This window comes from Equus asinus, chromosome 12, assembly GCF_041296235.1.
Source record: "Equus asinus isolate D_3611 breed Donkey chromosome 12, EquAss-T2T_v2, whole genome shotgun sequence".
Lineage (NCBI taxonomy): Eukaryota > Metazoa > Chordata > Mammalia > Perissodactyla > Equidae > Equus > Equus asinus.
Genome location: NC_091801.1, coordinates 13,826,349 through 13,851,294, shown reverse-complemented (window position 1 = coordinate 13,851,294; position 24,946 = coordinate 13,826,349). Strand labels below are relative to the sequence as shown.

Genomic DNA, 24,946 nt, shown 5'->3' with positions numbered 1-24,946 from the left:
TAATGCTTGATATTGTGTATATACATATATTTTCCAATAAACCAGCATTATGATGTAGAAGGAAACACATTCTTCATCTAAATTGTATCTACTGATACGCATAAGACTGTTTCAGGTTAAAGTTATATTAAAGCTATATATTTTACCAAGCATTTTGGGGGAATGCTTTTGATATACTAAACAGACATTTCTCCCCTTTATTATGAATATAATTTCATCAAAACTCAAGGTAAATCTGAGACATTGAAAGAACAAGTGACAGGAACAGTTCCATAAATATAATAAAGGTTAAAAAAAAAAACTGATGGTTTCAGGAGCAATGTGAAAACATGTCTGACTTTTCCCTAGATCATTTTAACTTTTCCTTTGGAGAACGACTGAAAAAAATCCAAAATTGTATATAGTAAGGCAGTGGAACCACGTGATGATAATCAACAGAAGAGTCTTTCCAACCATCCGGAATTCAAGCTGTGCATATGGAGAACTCAGGTATTCCAAACAATTTGTATAGTAAGGGTTAGTTTCCATAACCCATTTGGGCTATGAGTAATTTAGTAGGCAGAATTAGATTTCATTTCCAAAGACTGTTTTTCCATATCATTGCCTGCTTACTGGCAAGACTCAGGCATAATCGATAACCTCCTCCTAGCGCCCTATTTCCCAGAAATGGAGATGGCAGCAATGTTTTACCCAACAGATAATTCGCTCTCTTGACTAACGACTACCTAGTAGAAAAATGGATTCAGACTTCTGAATCCATTTTTAAATTTGAATGGAAATTTAAAATAAAAAATATTTGAACAAATACTTGTCAAATAATTAAATTCATACTGAGGTGATCAGTAATGTTGATGTAGGCTAGTAAAGTAACGGGATTTTCACCAGCCCTAAAATTTACGAAACATCAGGCCACTTAAATGTAGGCACGCCCGAAAGGAATCTTAAGCAGTCTAGATTTAAGGTATTTTATAAATTCCATTCATTTAACAAATATCGAGTGCCTGAGTAAAGTTGCAAAATAAATGTTTGTTGGATGAATAGGTCTCTCTTACGTGTGTGGCTTTGGGTTAGACGTAAGGAATGCAAACAGACTAATATGGAATCTACCCTAAGGAACTTATTTAACGCGGTAAGACATGTACAGAGGAAGTACATATATTCTGTAGGAAGCAGAAGGTGATATGTCTTTAAAAAAGATAGCTCCAACTACTTGCTACCGGCGTTAGAGGAGGGGTCACAGAGGAGGCAGAGTTTGAACTGGGGTTTGAAGTACAGGAACAATTTAGACTTGAGACCTAGAGAGGAGCATCCCAGAAGAGACTCCGGCGTGCAATGGCACAGAAGTGTGCAGGCACTGTTTGGTAGGCAATGGGAAGCTAGGGAACATTTGTGAACAGGGAAATGACACGGTCGGTGTTGTGTTTGGGGAAGAGTAGTAATCTGCAGAAAGTATGTGAAATGTATGAGAAGGTGGAGACGCAGAAGTGGACCTCCTGCAGGTCCATAGAAATGTGGAGCTGAAGCTGGGACACTGGTCAGGATTGGCGACAAAGGTTTGGGAAACTGGGCGTCCACTTCCTTTTCCTAGTTACGCTTGGAAAGCCGCGAGAAAAGCAGAGGACCGTCGGACGAGTCCTGAAGGAGGGTGATGGCGTCTGAAGGGCCAACTTCTATACTAAACATCCTGGCCAATATCTGGACCTCGAAAAGACCAGCCAGGACAAGATAACGCCTATGGGACCGCAGGAAGGCCAGGTGTGGAGAACCCTAGAAGACGGTGCGTCCCAGTGCGTGTCAGGGCTAAAACAGAAGCAATTTAATGAGATATATTTAAATTGAGTGTATTTGGACCCTCTTCAATAGCCATCGTTCTCGGCCTAAAGAAACTCAGAAGGGAGTCCCAGCTTTAAATATACTATCACGGCCTACATTCTTTTTTAAAACAGTGTTCCAAGCTACTTTATTTATTTTCCTGAAACCCCCTGTAACTGTGCCGGCTCCCTCCATCTCGTGCCGGTTCAGGAGCACACGGATCAGGAGTCTGGGAGGGATGAGATTCAAATTCATACTGTCTTTACCGCGCCTGAAAGCGGCGAAGGGTCTGGGGGTCCACCCTACGGCCTCCAAGGAGGAACTTGGCACCGTTCTCCAGACGGCAGGGAGAGCGGGCAGGAGAAGGAAAGCCAGGGTATGAATAGCGCCCCCGTGGGAAGCAAGAGTGAAGGCTGCCACCGACCCGGCTTTCCCCTCAAATCCAGGAAAGCGGGGTTACTGGGGCTGGCGACGGCCCCCGAGCGGAGCTGGAGGTGCTCGCAAGGAAAGTCTGATGCTCTCCGCGCTCCTAGTTATCCCCGCACTCCTTCTCCGGGAAAATGCTCCGGGCCCCATCCCTCGGCAGCGATCTCTCCTCGTCCCAGTCCCCCGGGGTCGAGTGGCGGGCCCCGGGTCATGGTCGTGTAGGGACCGGCGTGGGGAGAGCCAGCCGCCGGGAGCCGCAGGGCCGGGGGAATCCCACGAGCAGCGCGGCTTGGCTGGGCGCCCCGGGCTTTCCCGGCGCCGTGTGCGCGGCGCCCGCGGGGCTGCGGACCCTCCCGCTCGGCGCGGCAGCCTGGCGGGAGCGGCAGCGCGGAGCAGGTGGGTGCGGAGGGGGCTCGGGCCGAGGGAGAGGCGGGCGCGCGGGAGGAGAGGGAGGCGCCCGCCGCGGTGTGGGCGGCGCCCGCCCTGCTGCGCCCCGGCCGCGCCCTGGGCACGGGGGCGCTGTCCCGGGTCGAGCGCACATCTCCCGCGCTCGAGGCCGAGCCCGGGCGTCCCCGGCCCGCCGCCCATCTTAGAGCCGCGAGCGCCCGGGAGGAGGCGGAGGAGGAGGCGGAGGCGGCGGTCGCTCCAGCCCGCGGGTGCGCGGAGCGCGGGAGGAGGCGGAGCGCGAGGCGGGGTGGCCGCGGGCGGGTGTGCGCGCCGGGCCGGCGCCCCTGAGCGCCCCGCCTCGCCTCCCGCGCCCAGCCTGTCTCCTGCTCCGCCACAGACACACACCCACCAAGCACCCACCGCCTTCCGCCCTCGCCGGCCGCCGCCGTTGCGCCGCGGGCAGCCGGAGCGAGCGGTAACTCCGCGGCCGGCGCGGCTCGCCTGCCCGGCTCCTTCCGCGCAGCGAGCTCAGCCCCGCTCGATTTTTCCTCTTCCATCCCAGCCCTCTGTTGTCTGGGCGGCGGCGGCGGCGGCGGCAGGGGGATGGGGGCCCGCGTGGGGAAGGGGGTGAAGATAGATGGAGATTATTGTTCTTTTTAAGGATGCTTTAGCTTCCTCCCGCCGCCTCTCCTTTGAGCCTTCCTCCTAGAGAACGTGAACCAGAGTCAGGGATGTAAAGAGAGGGGGGAAAAAAACGCCAGGAGCTCCAGCCAGCCTGGGAGACCCTCCTCTCTGTGGAGGGGAGGGGGATTTCCAGCGAGAGATCATTGACGAAGGGGATCGTCGCAGGGAGAGGAGCCCCGGAGGGAGCGGGGAATCCCACAGCCCTTTGTGGTGCCCGAGCCCGTGCCGCCTGCTGAGCGGGGTCGGTGGGAGCTAGGTAAGTGGCGGGGGCATTGCTGCTCCCCAGAGGGGTCTTCCTTTAAGAATGTATCATCGCGGGCAGCCTAGCCAGACTTGAGTTGCTAAAGGAATTGGAAACTGCCATATGGCGCCGAGTGGACTTACACACAAAGCTGACTTAGCCCTGAGAGGGTTATTAATGAAGGCTCCGTCCCCCTGGGGAAGGCACTCAAGGGCTAGCCCCTGAGCAGCTTCCGAGCAGCCAGCCAGGGAAGGGATGGGAACTGTTATTTCTAGGAGATGAGCTCTTGTTGCCTTCTGTTCATTTGTTGGTAAATGCCACACTCACATGCACACACTTGTGGGACCGGATTTAGGGAGTGTGATGTCTCTGATGTATGAACAGTCCTCAGAACCAGAGATATGCATGCATTTTATTCTTCCAGCGGTGCGCGGCTTCCGTTCTGTAACACGGTTCCCGGGAGGGAGAACGAGTCTCTAAGGAAAGAGCTTCATGGCTGTTTCCAACACACTCTGCTAGGGGACTTGGGAATACAATTGCCCTGAAAGGCACCAAAACACACCGACCATTTTCCTCATCATTTGCTTCCAATGCTTAATAACCGTTTTCAAAATAGTATGTGCCATCTATTTTCTTGAATTAGAGCATTTTTGTGTATTCATTCATAAAAATTGTCAATGTGCAATATGCACAAACATGCCATTTATACATCATCTATGCACAAGTGTTATAATAATAGATACAGATTACACTGAAAAATGTACGATGCACAGATGTACACTGGGTTAATTTCATGCAGGTGCAACATTTCTCTAATCAAGTTATGCAATAATGTCAACATTTTAAATAGCATTTTGCATTTCTGTTTTTGCATTGATTGATTTTGGCTTTTGTTGGGAATCTGATTTTTTTTAAAGCCCAGCTCAGAGGAAAAGTGAGCATCTTATTATTGTTTTTAAATGTATAGTATTGTGTGGGAAAGAGGTCTCTTGGTTTATTTACCAATAAACATCAATCGAGATATTACATTTCATAGGACAAGAAAAAGATAAATTCCAGTCAGAAATCTGAAGTCTTACTTGTTAGTACTGAGTAAGTTACCAGAAAGGTTTCAAAAAAGAAGGTAACGTTTTAAAAATTATCTATGTATAAAATAAAGTTTTACTTTATTTCACTCTTTAGAGAGGCGTGGGTGTGTATGTATGTGTGTGAGTCAATATATAAAGTTGTCCAAAGCTTACTTGTAATACATGAATAGGATCTATAGATAACTAGACTAGAGAGTTCTCGGTTCTTAAATTAGCCAGAACTTAAATAGTTCAGTAATTTGGCACATTGTGCTTGTGTATGTGCATTTAATTGCTGCTAGAGGTGGTGTTTTTTAATGGAGGGCTATTAAATAATGTGCTTACTTGTGTGGCTGCGTAGACTTCTGAGAATATAGAGGGTCCAGTGTATAAAAAACTTGTTTCTCCACTGAATAGAAAGTATCGCTTCCATCTAAAAGAGTTAATATGCCTTAACAAAGTAGACATTATAAACCCCTCCCTCTTGCTGGCAGGTACAGACCAGTTGTTTATCACAAATAGAATTCTGTCGAATGCGCTTCTTTTTCCTTTTCTGGCACAACTCGGACTCTTGGAGAAAGGAGTGAATCACTTGGCAGTTCTCTTTGCTTTGTTCCTCGTTTTAACCTTCATCTTCCCCTCTTCATGCTAGTGTCCCCAAATCCCCCTCACATACAAACACGCACACCGACTTTGCCACTTTGAGAATTCTGGTGACTCTCTTTTCTTTTCCTCGTATGTGAATCAATCTGTGCAGCAGTTGGTACTATTTCCAATTTCACTTTTTTCCAAATCCCACAGTTCAACTTTCCGAGCCTACATGTTTATTGAATATTCAGATGGAATTAGTGAAAATTATAACCTTAGCCAATCCTTTCTGTTTGGCTTTTAAAGTTTCATTGTTGACACCCCAGAGCAACTGTGAACATGAAGTCACCCTTCTGACTTCCAATGTGGTAACAAAAGTGGGACTCCTGGAAAAATGAGATGGCAGGACATGCTTTCAGTCTCATGTCTTGGCAACTTAAAAGCGTATCTGCCCAGGTTTTTTTGCATATCTGCCTGTATATCTGTAGAATGTCTTCATTAAACATTGAAAAAATATTTTTTCTTGAGTTTATATCTGGCATTTTGAAATGGTGTTCTAGAGACTGGTATATGTGTATACGTATTATGAAAGTAGATCAAATGAGTGGTAAAGTCTAGGAAACATACAAGATATATTTCATTCTGACAATACATTTTTTTCTTGATAAATTATAAGAAAGTAATTCATTCCTTGAAATGTGCTATCCCTTAGAGACAAATTCTTTAGGAACATCCTTAAAGTTGATAGGACATCTTCTCATGCACATTTTAAGGTAAATATATAAGATTTAGACTGTAACATTATTTGAGATTTGCTTATATTCATGAGGTGGATTTTGCATAAAATCATGATTCCTGTTATTTTTACAAGGGCTTCAGAGGAGTGGAGTCTACACATACATTATATGTGATTTTCTTTTTAATGTCAGAGTATTTTTTAGGGTAAGAGTTTTGGCCTTATTGCTCCCGAAGTGATAAAATAAACTTTGTAGAAGCAGCACAGTCTTAAATTTTTTAGTCATATACTACAAATATCTTGGTACTCCGGATCTAGAGCCCATTCTTGTTCATTGCTTATTTCCTCCTTGTGCTTCTTAAATACGTATTCCCACCAACTCTACCACACGCCCAGGTTGTCAGGCAGAAGGTCAAGTGTGTGAGACCGGGGGCTTCTTGGCCTGTGAAAGCCAATCCCTGCCGTGTTATCCAGAAGGGAAAAGTGCCTGTTTCTGTAGGTTGAACTGTACCTATCTGTACTGTCTGATTTAATATCACGTATCTACTCGGTAACCCATTCATTAATTCATTTATTACTCATTAAGTATGTATAAGGAGAAGAGCGCTTGATTAGAATGGAACACATGCAACAGAGGTGGAAGACATAGTCCCTGACCCTCAAGGATTTTTTAGAGTGTAGAGAGTAAAACTTGAATAACTAATTGAAGAATCACATGTATAGTTCAAAATGAGGGATCTCCTGCATACAGAAACGCATTTAACAGTTACATACTTAATAAAATTAATTAAGGCAAATTCATAGAGGATCATGAAAATTTGTCCCAGTCTATGCATTAGAGAATTATTAGAAAACAATGATAATAACAGCTTTCATTAAAATGATTAATTTTTAAATTGAAATTAAATTAAAACATTATTGTAAATATATCTTAACAGTAATTATATTGTTATTTATATAAACAAAATAAATTTATTATTATTATTATTATTCTAGCAAACACTTGAGCCAGGAAATGTTTTAAGTGTTTTACAAATATTAAATATTTTAATTCTCACAACCACTCTATGAGGCATCTATCACTAATAGTCTTTATTATGTAGATATGAAAATTAGGTACAGAAGCTTTTCTTGTCTAAAGTCACATAGGAAGTAAATGCTACAGTCAAGCTTTAACCGAGACATTCTGGCTCCACTTAACCACTAAGATATTAAGAGGTATTAAGAAGCGTGATCCCAGGCAGAATAAGAAAAGATGTTTGCAGCTGCTAGATTTATTTGGAGCTATACGGTCCCATTAAAGGATACCATAGTTATTGTTACAGGGGATGCTTGGAACAGGCCAAAAGTAGAGAATTTACTTTAAGTAGGAGAAAACCCCCAAATTTTCAACATGAGTTTGAAATAAGAAGGTAGGTAGTTAGAGGCTGATTTTTAAAAGGTGGGTGGACTTTTATCAGAATGCTAAAACGTTAGGAAGTGTTACCCTCACAGTGACCACAGAGAGTAAGACTGGCTGAGACAGATGATCTGACTGGTCAATTTCTAATGATAGTTTATTTTCATTTTTGAAAAATTTTGTGAATTACTTTGAATGAAGTATAGCATTATAAATATTCCTATTATTTTTAGGATTATATGATGATGTTTTAAAAGAAAATGTATTAGTTTTGCAATATAATTTTCTTTTACTCATGTCTCCATTTTTTCCTCTGTAAAATGTACCCCCAATATATTAATGGAAATTGGAATATAGACACTTAACAGATTTACATTCTAGTATATTGTCTAGAAGGCATGTATTTTATTAAGTGACAGATAACTATAATAAAGTCATGAAAGCATAAATCATAAGTTATTGAAATTTTCATCAAGAAAAGTTTATATAATATTTGAAGTCAAGTTCTTTCTAGATGGCCATCGCTTCTGTTTATGTGAAAAATATCATCTGGATTAAATTTGGAAGATAAAATGGCCAAATATTGCCTGCAGGATGCCATACAGTCAAATATTTGCATACATCTTCATGATTGATTGACGTTTTTATTTTTCTCAGTTATTAGCCTCATAGCCTCAGTCACATTGTACAGACGACTCTCAACCTACAGTAGGCTTGTCGCATAAAAGTTGATCTAAAAAATTTGGTTTTCGGAACTTGTAATACATTTATAGAAACAGTACTTTAAGTGATGTGTAGGTTTCCAGACCAATCCACAAATGCCCTTTTAATAAATAATATACCTAAAGTACAGTGCCTGTTAGTACTGAAAACACAACCACTATGTATACCAATATTCCTGGGAATCCTTTGATTATTGACTGCTTTCTCTGTGCTGAGCTCTTTTGGCATACAGAGGTGACAGTACTGCCTGGGCCCACAAGGAGGAGAGAAAACTGAGAGAGTTTGTATGTGACTGACTCTGACGTTAGGCAGAGTGAAGAAAGCTTTATAGTATTGGTATAGGCAAAATGCTGAATAATTGATTCAGAGTTCTATCGTGAGGGCCAGTGACTGCATACCTCCTTAGGACTCTCATGTGTTGTTTCATCCTTGAGATGTCTACTGAGCCACTTCCTAAGCTAGGTGTTGGGTATGTAAATATGAATAAGATATCATACACTCACAGCCTACACGTGTAGACAAATAAATCAGAGCAAAATGTCATAAATGCTATTGGTGGAGCAGGACAGCAAGTCGACTGAATAGTTGCTTAACAGAATCATCTCAAGAGTGAAAAAAATATGGTTGCTTTGGGTTCCTAGATGTATTTAATCATTATTTTCTACTCAATCAGACCCAACGACATCTTTTTATAAGCAGTATTTTATAATGTCTCCTTTGGAACTTTCCTGGAATGGTATGGATAATATAACCTATCTACACATGTAGTATTTTAAAAATCAATCTAAATTCTCTCTCTGTATAGAAAGAAGAAATAAAAGGAAAGCAGCTTATGATAAAATTTTGGGTGTATCAATATGTGTATCCTCATTCATAACTACACTAAAAGATAATAAAGTAGTCAGATGCTTGCTCCTTAAAATGCATAAATTTGGGTTTAAGAGAAAATATTCAACTGAATATTGGTGACACTTTTGTATATTTGGCATTTTGAAATAAGAATGAAGTAAATATATTCACTGAGTGTGACAGCTACGCTTGCAAACAAATGTGAGTGGGCTGTATTAGAGAATCAGTTAACATGAGCTGTGTTATAGTTGGTGACATGACTTTCTGAAATAGTGAGCACATCTTGGTGAAGTTCCAAATATGGTAGCTACATTCCTAGAAAATTCCTATGTAAAAATATTTTATGTACAACGGGGTGAGGATCTAGTCACAGGTAATAGTAATAGACACTTATGTGTGTGATGAGAAGTGTAAAACTTATGGAGGACACGGGATTTCTGCACATAATATGGATTTTATTGCATTCCTCAGCCTTGCCTTCCAAATACTTCACAATTTTAGAAAAATCACTCAAAAGGACTATATGAATCCCATTCGTCAGCACTGATTATGGCTATATTCTCCTGTTGAAAGAAGCCAATCCAATTCTAATGCATAATTAGGCTATTTTGAAAAAGCAGAACTCTCTAAATGTTTAGTAAGAAGGTGAGTTTAGAGACTAAGGAATAAACAAAATAAATAGCAACAAAATCAAACCATGTAAATAATTAAACAATAGAAATATCCTAATAGTAGGCACAATGTGTGAGGCTGGCTGATCTGATCATAACTGTCAGAGTTGAATTTTCTATGTGGGAGTGTCAGACAAGACTTCACAGATGAAGTGACATCTAGGCTAACTTTTAAGAGATGAATAAGCATTTAACCAGGCTAAAAGGAGGCAGATGGGGAACATTCTAGGCAGAGGGAACAGCATTTGCAAAGCAGTGTCATAAAAAGGGCTTGGCTAGCAATTGGCAGTTGTAGGGAAGTGATGGGAGATGAGGCTGAAGAAGAAGGTTGTGGATTAAATGTGAAAGGTATTGTATGACATCCTAAGTCATTTGGGTTTTATCCTGTAGGACAGGATTGGGGATCAATTGCAATTTTAAATAGAGTGACATAGTCCACTTTTTAGCAGGGACAGTCTCTAAGTAAGCGTGAGGAAGACAGCCTATAAGAGGAGAAAGGATTGAAGCCTGAGAGACTAGTCGGGGGACTGTTGAGGAATACAGATAGGATAATGTCCAGGACTTATCTTAATCGGGAATGGTGAAGGGGGAGGAGGGTTTGGATACCCCATAGCAAAACTTGTAATCCAGGTGTTTCCAGGTCTTCTAGCTCCCAATGCGGGCATAATAACAGGCTTTAAGTCCCCCGCTTTCTTCTTCAAGGGTCATTGCATTAGTTGAGGTAACTTGAGCTTCGGTAATAAACCTCCATATTTCAGAGGTTCATAGAGCACAGGTTTATTTTTTGCTCAGGTGAGAGTCTAATGTGTGTGTTCTGTGCAGTGATTTGGGGACCTAGATTCGTTCTCTTTATAGTAGGCACTTGGAATTCTGTGTATCTAGCTGGCAGTTGTGGAAGAGAATGAACATGGAGGAAAACCCCAGCCCCAGGAGACTAACTGAACCCCCTTGGTCACTACAACCATCTCAAAGTCCAGGTTCTATGAATGATACTAAGTTCCCTCCATTAAGTCTGGATATGGCCTCTCATTGTCCAGAAACCTTTATACTAAAAGACAGGTAATTGACACCCCATGATACAAGGATGGATCAGATATAGAGTAAAATTCCCATTTGAGAAAAGGAAGAATAGGAGACATGGAACAGTCATTGACCCATAACATGGAAGAAATCCTACTAGACATTGCTAAAGGTCTCCTGCCCTGGCAATCGGGGAAATTCTTTTGTTAGATTCTGGTTTTGCTGTCTTGGAAGAACTCCTTTGTTCACTGTTTTTTTGTAACCCTAGCTACCCTCTGAGAGGTCCTTCCTTGTCCATTACTCTTCACGGCCACATCCAAAATGGGTGTAGGGAAATATGCCCTTTTTAGGAGTTATTTTACTTTCTCAGCCAACTTCTTGCTGGTCTAAGTTTGGATGCCTAGAGGTTGTTTTATAGTCACTCTTCTTTTTTTATTTTTCTTAGATCAGGCTCCTAATTTCTTTGCAATACAATTCCCTCAAAATCTTCATAGGTTTCTTATCTATTTGCTTTCTTTTAGTTACACTACTAACTACATTGAAAGTTCTTTCCTATTCACAATTCTTGAACCTGCTTCATTTCTTTGCTCCTGTGTCAACCACCCATGTCTCAAGTAGTTACTTTGGGGTAATCTGAAACAGTAGGCCTTGGTGGAGGTGGTTAAGTAACTTGATTAATCAGATCTTTGCCGCAAGGCTGAGTCACTGTATCTCACTGGAAAGTCTTAATGGGCATGTGTTATTCAAAGCCTTTTTCAGTGATATTCCTCACCATCAGAGTCCCTGAAGCAATGTACTGTTCCAGCTTTATAGCCTACATTTCTAGAGTTTGGCTATTTGCCCTTATCTCTGTTCTGAGTCCAGCCAATTCTTTCCTGAGCTCATCCATTGTCTTGTAATACTTTGCTATAGGCAGTGAGAAACAACCATCACACACTAGCATTCTGGCTCTTTCCAACCATTTCTTCTCGAGCCTCCAGTTTTCCATGTCTGTTTCCATCCTGATGGCCAACTCCACATACTTTGGTTTTTATAGAGGCAGCACCCACTTAACATATCAATTTCAGACTAAGGTAGGTTGATGCTAGCTCTTGTAACAAATACCAAAATATTTGTGGCTTAACATAGTAAAAGTTTATTTCTCACCTGCATAGCAATCAAATGGAGACAGAGAGGGAGAGAGAGAGGTATGTGTGGCACTGGGGAGAAAGGGAGGACTGAAAAGGCACATCCACTTCTTGCACATCCACTTCTTAAACATCTCGGCTCAGAAGTGGCAACAACAATGCTTCTGGTTATCTTCCACTGATGAAAACTAGTCAAATGACCCACCTAGATGGAAGGGGGCTGGGAAATGTAATCCTTGGCTTAACAGGAGCTTCTCAGTGACAACTTTCTCTTACAAAGGTGAAGTATAAATTTAGATAGACAATTAGCCCATCCCTTCTATGGTCATCTTCCTCCAGAATAAATTAGGGGGAAAAACCCAAAAAGGATTTTGGATTACATTCATTTGCTGGTTAATCCATGCTATGGATGGCATCTGCCCCACCTCACTCCTCTCTTCTCTTTGGCTCTCCACCCAGGCTTCCAGGACTGCCACACATCTTTGATTCTCTAAAGCATCACTAGTATAAGGTTCTTGTAGATAACAGACTCTGGCTGAGTGCTTTGGGATAAAGGATGGTAATTATACCACAGACAAGAAACTAACGCCAATTGAATGTTAGATGTCACTGCTCCTAGAAATCTGTTTACCATTTCTCACCATCAGAGTTTGCTTACTGGCCCAGATCTCTCTGGGGCCCGGATACCAGCCATTTGCTAGGCCTTTCTCTTCCTCCAGACTCTTCCTCACATCTTTTCATCTAGGATTTTCCCTCTATCCTTTCTCAAGGTGCCAGTGGACTTGGTGTGCAAGTCTGCAAGGGGACTTTGCCTGTAATAGCCAAACAGTCCATTATGTTTTTTTCTGAGACAAAGCAGCAGTTCTTTCTCTACGAGGACTTATTGCTTTCTCATAGTCCAGCTGGCTTGAAATTATAGCCAGCTTTTAAAGACAAGCTCTTAGCAAATATTTATTAAGCACTTTTCATGTGTAAAGCACTCTTCTAGGTCACGAGGTTGAGCAAAATTGGTCTTTACCCTCACAGGGCTTACAGTCTGTCTGAAAGCAGACATAGAACACCCAGATCCCTCGCTAGGGGCTCAGCACAGTGAGTCTGTCCTAGGTCTAAGCGATTGATGATTCTTTATGAAGTATTTGGAAAGGAAAGGTGATGGACCAAGGCAAGGCTGCTGGAAACGAAGGGGTGAGGGTGCCACTTCTGGAGCGAGGAGCAGCACATGGGCTGTGGTGTGCTGAGTTGGAGAAGTTGAGACATTGGCCGCCATTATTACCCAGAGATACTTCTATGCTCTTCTTCTGGTTCCCTGGTTTATTTTTTTGCAGACTCCAAAACTTGAGCTATTTTGTTCTTTTCTTCCACTCTCTCCTCCTCTTTTCTAACAGTGGGTACTCAGTCATGTCAGAATAAGCTGGTCCTAAAAGGAGATCAGTCAGGTAGACAAACGTGGCATCTGGAGAGGATGCAGACAGATGGCAGATGACAGTCCGAGTAGGCAGGAAGTTAGACTTAAGGAGTATTGGAGGAAGTCCTGGCTAAATATGGGAAAGGGAGTCTGGAGCAGACGATATTTGGAGATTTAGACAGGCAGGGGCAGGCAGGGCAGGCAGGATGAGGATGATCCAGCCCCTAGGCTCCAAGGCTATGGTTTATGGGGACTTAGAGTTTAGGAATAGAGCTATCTTAAGTAGCTAGCAGAGGTTGAGACTAGTTTAGACAGTCCGTTCTCAGGAGAACCAGGTGATGGTCATGTTATCCATGCAGGGCTTCAGCACAGTGGACAGGACCATTTCCTATGCCATCACCAAACTACCAACACCTCTTTCTGGACTTCCACTAAAGCTCACTAACTGGACTCTTAGCTTCTTTTCTTGTGTTCTCAATCCATTTTGCCCTTTGCTTTTCTTGCAAAAGGCAAATCTGATCATGTCACTCATCCACCTAAAACTCTTAAATGATTTCCCATTTTTCTTGGGATAAAGGCCTAAATCTTTGACTTGGGGTTACCGTCTTCCTTCTTCATTTTCCCAAGTGTCACTAGTGTCAGGCTGTTGTTCATTAGAGGCTCTGGTCCGTCTGCCCTCTGCCTCCCAGGCTCATCTCAGGCACACTCGCCTCTTGGCTTTGGCTACAATTTGCTGGCTTTCTTTTAGTTCATCTAAGGTGTCTGGGATTACTTGCCATAAGGCCTGTGTGCATAGTTGTTTGGGAGGCTGTCTTTTCCCACTTTCATTTACTTAACTCTTACTCATGTCTCTGATCTCAGGTCAAAATTCACAGGCTCAAAGAAGTCTTTTTGGGCCCCCAGAATAGGACTGATCTCTCTATTCTTCTCTTTCCTAGCACCCTTTGCAGCACTTACCCTAATTCTAATTTTAAATTGTGGGTAATTACTTGTTTAGTGTCACTTTCCTGTGTGAGAATGTAAGCTCAGTAAAGGCAGGGACTGTCCTTCTTGTTTACTACTTGATCCATAGCACCTCTACTACTCCATGCACATAGTTGATACTCATTGTTTATTTGTTGAATCAATGAGTGAAGGAATGAATGGAGCCAGGACCTAAGTCAGAGTCTAGGTCACAAAACAGCACCAGGAGCACAGGCACCAAGAATTGCTGCCTGGGGTGGGACAGAGTAGAACCAGAGCAAGTTTGCCTGATGATGAACTGCAATCCATGGTCCTGCATTATTTTACACCCATACACTCTTTACCTCCTTCTTGACAAGGGCGAGGATGGTTCTAGAATCTGGGATGGAGCGGAGTTTGTAAGTGGGAGTCCAGGGGTTACCGTTGCTAAGAATGGAGGCAGCTGGTGGACTGAGATAGAGACAAGGCAGAACCTGCTTCTTCCAAAGAAATTTTTCTCTCATCCTTATTTCAGAACAGAGCTCAGCCTCACAACTTCACAGGAAGGTTGTCTACACAAGTGCTTTCCTATAGAACTTAATGTGATGATGGAAATTTTCTGTATCTGTGCTCTCCGATATAGTAGCCACTAGCCACATAAGCTATTAAACACTTGAAATGTGATCTGTGAGACTGAGAAACTAAATTTTAAATTTAAATAGTCACATGCAGCTAGTGGCTACCATATGAGACAGTGGAGGCCTAGGTTATTATTAGCATGAATTACTTTAGGAAACCCTAAGTTTCAAAAGCAATATGGTTTAAATTCTAGAAATACCCATTTACAACCAATTTTGGCCTCCAATTAACCATGTATAAACATATAAGCTATCTCTGGAGTCCAATGCCTATTTTGACTCTGATGAGTATCTCCCAGGTCCATCCTAGTGAAGAGATTTGAATGCACTGGGTCTTGTTTCCATACATAGGAATTGTTCTTTATTGAAGGCATTTCTTTCTTTATGTGAACTGTACAAAATGTAAAATATTATACAAGTGTAGAACATTATCTTTGTAAGTATCTATGTGATGTGACCTTAAATGCTTTCTCACGCCCACTTTTCCCAAACAGAATCTTTTTCCTTTTGTTCCCTCCCTTCTTCTCTCACTCCTTCTTCCTCTATTCTTGTTTCCTTTCTAACCTCTAAAATGCCACAGACACAACACCATGTCCTTTAACAAGTTCCATTTCTTTTGCATGTTGATTTCTTTTGTGCTTATTTACAAAAGCTATCTTATCAGTTCAGATGATTAACAAAAAACCAGCCAAAAAACAGTTCAAATCATTAGCAAAAAAAATTTCTGAAATGATGATTGCTCTTGACATGTGAATTGATCCATATTGGGAGATTTATCAGCTATAATAATTTCAATATTTATTATGTAAAGAATGTCAGGTGAAGTATTGTGCTGTTTTTTCCCACAGTTAGCACCTAGATAACATTATAGTTGCTTTTAATCCTTTGAAAGTTCTCATGTGACTGGATCTTCTGAATTCTTCATCCTGCTTGTTCACAAATGAAAAGCTTTCCAGGAAGATAAGACCAGAATGAGAAAATGGTGTTTAGAAGGCAGAATTCTGAAATACAATGGTAAGGTAACATTTGGGAAGAGATGGTCCATCTTTAGTCCTTTTCCTAGTCTGTGTAGCTTAGAACAAATGTGTCTGTGGGCTTTCATGCTAAATGTCTCCAGTTCATAAAATCACAATTATTAATCAGACTATCATTAAATATTAATTTACTTTTGAGATAAATGTCATTTTAAATTTGGAATCCTAGTTTCTTCTAAATCTAAAGAGAGCATTTTCATTAGGCTTTAAAGACAGAGTGCACACAGAAAGTTTAGAAGCTATGAAGAAGCTACTTCTTAAACTCGGCTTCTGGTTTCATTCAGGCCCAGCAAAATCCTTACTTTCCAGCATAGTGAACATAGTTTGTAATTATATCCATGCAGCTAAAGCAGAACATTATGGTAAGAGTTTCTGACATTTAAAAAAAATCTAGGGAGCCATTTTCTTGTAGGCATTTTATAACATTTGGAACACTATGCTTGATATCTCTTGGTTGCTCAATAAATATTTGTTGAATGAATTAATGAAATAATTCATTTATCACTTCACCCATTAAATCATTTAAGACCTCAAAGAACTTTTAAAATTCCAAATGATGGCTAAGACTACAGCACCCATAAGTGACGACTAGATTCTCCAAAGCCCCAGGAATTAAGACATCAGCATCGTTTGCTGGTATTTTATACCTCTCTCTTCCTTTATATCAATATATTAAAATCAGGTAGAAAACTTTAATTAGATTCTGGTTAAATAAATATTTAAGTCTATAGTATTATCTGAACCTACCAATATATGCTAAAAGCACAAATCTGAAAATTCCCATAATATTCTTTGCAGTAATCCTGTGGGTTCTTTGACAGCGAGGGCTACTTTATCCAATTTAGTATCCCCTGCACTCCATACACAATGATAGCAAAGTAACACATTGTTTTAGAAGGAAGGTAGGGAATGAGAAAAGAATGATGGACCTAAATCAGTATGTGTTATTTATAGTTTATGATCTTTTTCCCTTCTGACCATTATTGGATTAGTAGAAATTACAGATTTATGTTGTAGTCAGGAATCATTAATAATTAGGTTCAACTCATCAGTATTTATAGGTTTAACTGGGTATGAGATAGTTAGATTGCTCTTACTTCACATTTTTTCCCTTCCATTGTTCTAATTTTATATTTATTTTTGGTGCTATGATGTAGCAAGGTATAGGGGAAAGAACATGGGTTCATGAACAAGAGACTTGGCTCCTAGCACTGATGCTGGATGGACCATGGGAAGATCATTTAAATCCACCAGTGTTGTTTGCCCAGTTGGAGTGGACCCCTTCCAATATGGTGGATTTTATATTTTTGACATTAAAAAAAATATTTTTAAGCCTCTATCTTGACCATAGACGTCAAATAGCAAGACTAATAGTATTACTTTTGAAACTCATATACTAAAATTTATATTTAGTTTTAAAAATTTAGAACTGCAAAACCAATTGCCAACCCTACCATCTCGACCTATACGAAAATAATAGCATTTAATATATTTTATACATGCCACTTAGGCCAAGGGATAATGGCGCAGGCATTATTTGAGGTTCATTCTTTCCTTCTATTGCGTACTAAAAAGATTGCTCAATATTGGTCCCACATTTCCATTTATTTATCCTTCTGAGGTATCTAGAATCCTGCCATTCAAGGAAAATCCCCAGCAACTTATGAGGTTAAGAATATGGGCTTTGAGTTAACCTAATGCTGCATTGGAATCCTGGAACCAGCGCTTACTAGTTGTGCTGTCTTGAGCAAGGAACTTACCTTTCTGAACCTCAGTCCCTTTATCTGTAAATCAAAGATAATAATACCCACACTAATGTGGGTTGAGAATTAATGAGAATTCTCATTATGATAATTAAATGGGATAAGCACAGTGGCTGCATATAATAATCACTCAATATGTGGTAGGTGATGAAAATGATAATTATTAACAAAATTCACAAAGCAAATGAGATCATAACTTTGGCTCTCCTTCAGATATAACTCCAAGAATATCCCTACCTTCTAGGAAATATAATGTCTGCTTATGGAAATTTTGATATTAAGCTGAAATAAAATCCAAATTGCAAATCTGAGTCTCATAGCAATAGTTTATTTTACACTGACATGCTTTTTTCTTATAATCCTGACTAAATGAGGCTTGCAAAGGTGAAAAAGAGTGCTTTAAATATCACCATCTCTAAATCTAGAATAATTAGTTCTTTCCTTGAAGGAAAAAAAAAAAAAGAAAAAATAGTATAAAACATTAGAGAAGAACTGAAAAAAGGGGAAAAAAATCCCTAATTACCATCTTTAAGCACCCTCTTCCTTTCAATGAAAAGAACAGCTGTCCTTTATTTCTGAATATTTTCACCCTTGGGCCAAAGTAACATTCTCTATTATACTGTTGCAACCATAGTTTTTATGATTTTCCACACTGTTTTTCAAATTATTTATTTCAAGACTGTATCATCTGGTACAAGTCACATGAACTCAGGGCTTCAGTCAGTCCATCTGTGGTCCCTAATTGTCACATTTTTATTTTAGAAAATGTTGGTGGATTATGATGAGCTCATTTTCCTCATCAGATGTTTGATATTTTCTTATCAAATTGTGCTAAATTATATTATTAGCAGTAAATTTAACATCCAAAGATTCATAGATGCCACTAGGTCATCTCATCCATCTGCCTTACATTCTTACCATTAATTATTTATTATCATTGTAGCTACCTAACATTTTACACAACAGAGACACATGGTAGATTGAGAAAGGGGGCAGGGGTAAGGGGAGGAATATTTATAAAGTGCCATACACAGATGGATGCTTAATAACTGCTGTTTAATGAGCCTCGCTGATGACAGGGGTGGATGGAAAACATTATTCATAAGGGATGTGGAGATGGATGTCTATAGATTAGTTAACCTCTTCCCTTTTCTACTTAATACACAGAAAAAAAATGAAGCTTATGATTACTTGTGACACATTCTGATTTCTTAAATTAGTTCCATTGATGAAGGATACCATTGATTTATTAGAAATTTTTTTCATACTAGAATCTAGAACACATTATTTTGAACATGGGCAGTCAGACAAGGAAGGAAAGGTACCTATGGATGTGGCTACCCTGAGCATCCTAAGGTGAATTTGGGTAGTAGACTGCTTTGAGTTTGAAGATCTGGCCACACACTTTCTATTTTGATTTGAATACATTGGGGAAGATTTCTGCCTCTCACTTTGTTATTTTCCTGGCCCAAATACTGCTCTGCTTGTATTTCCATTACTGTAGGGTCATGTGTTTGATTCAACTTTGCCCTCCTCTTATAGTCTTCACGTGGCAATGCATATAGAGGATTACTTAGAAACAGAAAAGATCATTCTTGAAGGGAATAAGCTCATCTTGTAAAAAAGTGCGGATTCACTAACTTTGATACTTTCTTTTCTTTTACTTTTCTTTGTTCTTTTATTGGTGGCATTTCTATCATACTGGCTTTTCTGCCTTGAACATCTTTCCTAGGAATAAGTGAGTATAGACTGAGAAATAGAAAATTCACTTTCACGAAATTTTAAACTTCAGAAATTGACAAGAGTGAACTTTTTCCTATTCTTCATCTGTCCAGTGGAATATGTACATGAGTAGTATTCATACAGAAATCTCATAGAACCATAAAATTTCAGTGTTTGAAGAAACCTTGGAGGCAATCTTGTCAGTCTCCCAAGAGGGCAGGAGTTTCTCCTGTGCATACCTGACAGGTGGTCGCCTCAGGTCCGCTTGAACATTTCCAGGCCCAGTTGTGTTTTGAGGCAGCATGTTTTATTTTGAGGCAGTACTAATTGTTAGAGACTGTTATTTATTTATCATTTGTCCCCTACATTGTTCCAGAAAATCTAGCTCTTTTTTCGAACCCAGGTCTTGTTAAAATTGGAAAATAAGGGCCAGCAGAACTTCTAAACAAATTGGAAGTTACCATCGTAAATTGAAATTCAATGATGTTAAACAAAACAAAAGGATAATAGTGCCTTGAAGTTCACTATTCGTTCATTCATTCATTCTTTCAGACAGTCCACAAACATTTATTAAGGACTTGTGTTCCAAAGAAGCAAATATGGATAAGAGATGTTTATCACTCTTAAGGAACTCACAGGCAAGAAGGTGTTTTCAGTTGAAGCTCACATGGCCCCTTCTTCTTCACCCTTGTAGCTTGTATCACAGTTGTAGTTAGTTGCTTATAGAATGTCTATCTACCTCCAATAGAACGCAAACTCCATGAAGTCAGAGACTGGGCCTTAGGCAGAGGAAGGGCTTGTCAATATTTGCTGAATGAATGAATATGAAAGAATTGTAAGAGAATAGTATGATACAATGAGAAAAGCGTTATCGTAGATAGAACAAACTTTGAACCCATTGTGGCAGAAGAGATTAATTCTCCCTAGACAAGATATTTGTTCTTGACCTTGAATGTCGAGTAAGAGTTTATCAGATGCAGAATGTGGAAAAGAGCATTTCATACCTGAAAGTCATGTTGGATTTAGGGAGTGGCAATTAATGAGGTAGCTGGAATGAAAGGAAAATTATTTTTAAATAAATGTTGAAATATGAATTTGATCGTTTACTTTTTCATTCAGCTAATATTTATTGTGCGTCTTCTATATGCCAGGCACTTGGGATACAATGATGAAGATCAGACGTGATCCCTGCCCTCAAGAACTTAGACTCTAGTGGGAAGGATGGATACTAATCACTAATCAAACAGTTAAAATACTCATCCCAACAAATATAAAACTGTTCTTGCGATAACTGCTACAGTTTTAGCAGGGGCATCTGATTCTAAGTCCTTAAAGTAGGAGGTTTTTGTGTAGTCACAGAGATTAGAGGGCTTTATGTTAGATGTGATCTTTAAATTGATATCTAAAGGTGAACAGGGGAGAGAAAAGAAGATGCGCAAATTCCCTGTGGTAGAGGGAGATTGGCACATGAAAAGAAATGAAAGAAGAAACTAGAGCAGAGAGAGAGTGAGAGGGAGCAAGGTATGTGATGGAACTGCAGAGATGAGTAGAGGACAGACCTTGCAGTCCTTGCATTGTGTTGTGTCTTTATCCTGAGAGTAGGAAGCATGGAAGCATCTTCCACAGAGATAGCCCCACTCTGCTGGCTTTCGGGCTGCCGTGTACAGAGCTGAGTGGAGGGGTCCAGAGCGGAAGGAGGGAATTGTCAAAAGCCGGTACCAGGGAAGCCGAGGTAGTGAAAGACCCATTCTGTGAAGTGCGCCTCTCTTCAGAACACAATCAAGTTGCCTGACTGCAGCTATTACCCTTTAAGGAAACAAAGAATGTATAGGAGATAACACGTCACAACTTAATGTATTTTGAATCAATATTTTGACGTGGGGGTAGACAAAGAAATAAAAGCTTTTTAAAACTCCAACTGGAAGTTGAAAAGCAAAGACTAATGAGGTGAGGTGTAATGGAAAGAGGTTTATGTAGGCATCTCCAGATCTGGGTTCTAGTCTGAGTTCAGCAACTACCAGAGAGAGATCAGCCAAGTCACGTAACCTCATTGGATCTCAGTTTTGAAAGCTGTAAATAAGGGAATTGGATCATATCCAAGCTCCCTTCTGCCACATTCTGTGATTCTGGTCTCCAAATATGGGGGTATATAAAGCACAGTATAATGTTTAAGTCACAGAGACTAATCTCAAATCAGGCTCAGTATTTGAGCTTTTTATAAAAGCCACATTGCGTGTAATGTGTTCGATTATGAAGAATTAAGGGACTGGAATGTAATCGGAAAGTGTATTTTTGCTATTAAATGGAGCCCAACTGAGAAGCGTCACTTACGGGGAATTTTACTACTAAACATTTCGGACCAATCATTACATGATCTAAAAACTAATTGTATTGGAAAAAAAACTAACAAAATGTTCGAATCCTGTCCAAACTTCATAAACATTTTAGTTGGTTTCATAGAAGCTGGATCTAACTTAGGCCAAACACCCAGATGGAACATGAAATTTAAGTCATTCGTCCAGACAGAAGATTGCCATCCACATAGAATGCCAGGTAGCGACTGAAGTTTGTGATTTTTTTTTAGGATATTCCGGGGTGTTCCCACCTCGTTTCCCATTCCTTTCGGTGGTGCCAATAGTTTCTCTGTTGGTTGCCTTTTTATTTTTCTCACCACCTTTCGTCTTTATTTATCCCCTTCACTCCATTGTGACTCTGGGAAGACTTTGCAAAAGGAGACATTTAAAAGCACACATCTTGGGCCCCAACATAAAGGGCACTTTTACTGTCATAATAGAAAATCCACCGGCTGAATGGCTGAACTCTCATATAAAAGTTTGAGCCTTTGTGTGTGTGTGTTTTGGAAAAGACTGAAAATTTCAAGTCACAACTATACCTTGTTGTTTATAAAAGGTCCAAGATGCATTATAACATCAGTATTATATTTTTCAGAGTAGAGAAGGATTTTTTATCAGCTGTGTCTTATTGAGAGGCCATTTTTCTAAAGGCAAAGCCAGTGTTTTACTCTCTAATTCTAGCAAACATATATATAGGATCTAATTCTTTAAATATTTCTCTGTTATGATGAAGAAAATTCATATTATGTGCTAAATAAAAGAATTTATTTATAAGTTTGGTTATTCGGAGACATCTATGATATTGAAAGATGCTCATATTACACATTCTACTTATTGCTTGTCTTTTTCCCTTCTTACTGCAACACAATGCTTCCTTTGACCACTGAAAGCAAAGCTTTTAGGATTTTGTTTGAGTGTATCTAAAAAAAGCATCGGTCATCTCAAGGATAAAAGTCTTAGATCTTTTTTAAACTAAGGAGTAAATAGTTGTGCTAAAATCGAGGAACATATTGATATTAGCAGCCTTTGATTGCAGGAAAGAAATGCCACCTGCCACCTTAATGTGGACAAGGACAGTGTTTCAGTTATTACTAGAACTTGACATATTAAAAACAATAAAAGTGTGAAATTCATTAATATTTCTGGCCAGATTCTAAAGTAATTAAGTAGATTAGTTGAATTTCTTAGGATAGCTGAAAGTTTCCAGGACCTTACTGGAAAATACTATCTGTTTATCTTTCTCAAATAAATTTGATTTGTTTTGAACTCGCTATAATTTTACTGTTTTTCGTTAGCAAATTCTGGAGATGCTTTTTAAAATTTCAGTAAGTACTAACACTTTTCTTTAAAAGAGCATTGATTACATTTTCAACTTACCGTTATAATGGCTTTCTCTCCAGATATTTGCTGCAAATAATCTTTGTGGGTCTCTGAAACAGAAAGAACTGTTACAGAAAAAGATGCATTTACTACTTAATACCATACACGAACATTTAGGAAAATGCTTTAGAGCTGTGCGGAGAGTCAGTTAGACTTAAAGGTCTCAGAGCTGCTTGTTTGCAAATGCCTGCTCAGCGTGTACTCTCAACACAGAAATGAAATGTTAAACATCACTTAGGTCTTTCGAAAGATTTGCTTTTCATCTTCACGGGATCGCACATGGGACTTATCCTGCCTGGCTACACTAAGGAAGTGTCAAGTGTATGACACAATGGTAGTATTTTTGAGACTACAGTAAAAAAAAAAAAAAAAAAAAAATCCTACTCCCCAACCTGGAATCTCACGCTGTAATTAGGATGCCATGATCAGAAAGTTGTGTTTTGTCAGGTTTGGCCCTGAACGAGTGGCAGCATAATTCCACGCTGCTGGTAGGAGCATGGTGCAGCTGTGCAGAGCGAGAATGTTTGTTGTTGTTTATTATTCAGAGGCGCTTTTTTCTCTAACAGACTAATGAAAGGATGTTTAGTACATTGCACTGGCCCACCGATTGTTGCAAGTTTGACTTACAGTTGATCGAAGGAGGTGGAATAAACCAGCACACTGCCAGAAGATTCCTTGAGATTTTGCCCTTGACATAAAAATGTGTGTTGTTTATAACTGACTATTTATGTGTATAAATTCTACACAGTTGCGTAATGTCTACACAGTTTAAACACTGAATTATTACAATTTATATTGTACTTGTATACTAAATTGAATTGCGTGATTAATTCTTAAGGGGTAAAATTATTATGATAGACATAATTTCACTTGTACAACTGTATATGAGAAAATGTGTCCTATCTACTTTAATTACTAAAATTAAACACAAAAATTTTGCAAGCTCTCAAGAGGGGCAAGACATAGTACCTAACCCAGAGGAAACTGACGGATTCATTGTTAGAAGTAAAATTAATATGGTTGCAAAGAACATCAATAAAAAATGAAAAGTTGAAATGTAGAAAATCAACTAAGCACTAAATAAAATAAATGAAACTTTTATGATGTTCTGAAAGTAGTCTGTTTGAAGCCCTGATAAATATTAGAGGGCTGTTGAAATGAAATATGAAAACCACCTTTTCTCAAGAAATTAGACACGAAAAAATGTTTTCATTGACTCAGAGGTACTATGATATGTTCATTTCTATCTAAAGTAAGGATGGTGATTGGAGTGGCAGGGTGGTAAAGGCCACAGAATCATAGTGGGAGGAAAAATTAACCAAGTGTCATTGGAAATCAAAGAATTGCAGCCATGGAAATGCCATTATTTAATGGGTGAGGGGGATGCAGAAGGTCAACTCAACTGGACCCAGGGCTCCTGAGCCCCTTTTTCCATCTCAGACAAACTCCCATAAAAAGCAATTCAGTTTAGATGTTTTTCTCTTCTTTTGGAGAGAGACATGGTATTTTCAGCTGCAGAGATTTTCATGTTAAAGATATAGAAAACTTTAGGAAGTATGAACAAGTTTAAAAATATAGAATTTGGGTTTGTGGTTGGTTAAGAGACTGTTAGAATAGAAAGATCCAGAGAACAGGATAGGAAGAGAGGGAGAGGAAAGGAAGAAATATAAGAAAGATGTGGGGAAGTAGAGACGGCAAAGTGGGAGAGAAAAACCACAGAGGAAGAGAAAGAAAGGAGAATGACAGGCAGGCAGATGAAAGGCTCAGTGAGTTTCAAAGATCCTGTTGATCAGGGCTTATGCTTTGCACTGTGCTGGAATTAGAGGCTTCCCAATGTGACCACATGTTTTCTACTCCTATTCTGAAGGCTTGATTAACTCTGTGAACACTGTTCACAGCTCTTCAACTGCTCAAGAACTTATGCCTTTGGGCCTCCACTCTTTATCAGGTAACAAGCAGAATATTCTGCCAAGGGAGA

At 39.9% G+C, this 24,946-nt stretch overlaps 2 protein-coding genes across 3 annotated transcripts in view; one reads left to right on the top strand and one right to left on the bottom strand.

Moving 5' to 3' along the window:
• Positions 1 to 2,345: 2,345 nt before the first annotated feature.
• LOC139039868 (POLG alternative reading frame-like) lies at positions 2,346 to 3,182 on the bottom strand. Its single transcript, XM_070480959.1, has one exon. The coding sequence runs from the start codon at positions 3,180 to 3,182 to the stop codon at positions 2,346 to 2,348; it is 837 nt and encodes a 278-aa protein (XP_070337060.1).
• The window catches only part of KCNB2 (potassium voltage-gated channel subfamily B member 2), a 377,391-nt gene continuing 354,837 nt past the window's right edge, over positions 2,393 to 24,946 (top strand). The window contains exon 1 of one of the 2 annotated variants that reach the window (XM_070481081.1): positions 2,393 to 2,634. The gene's annotated coding sequence lies outside the window, so the exon portion shown is untranslated. Of the gene's footprint in view, positions 2,635 to 2,788; positions 3,566 to 24,946 lie in introns of those variants that run through there. The other variant, XM_044768065.2, reaches the window with a different exon arrangement.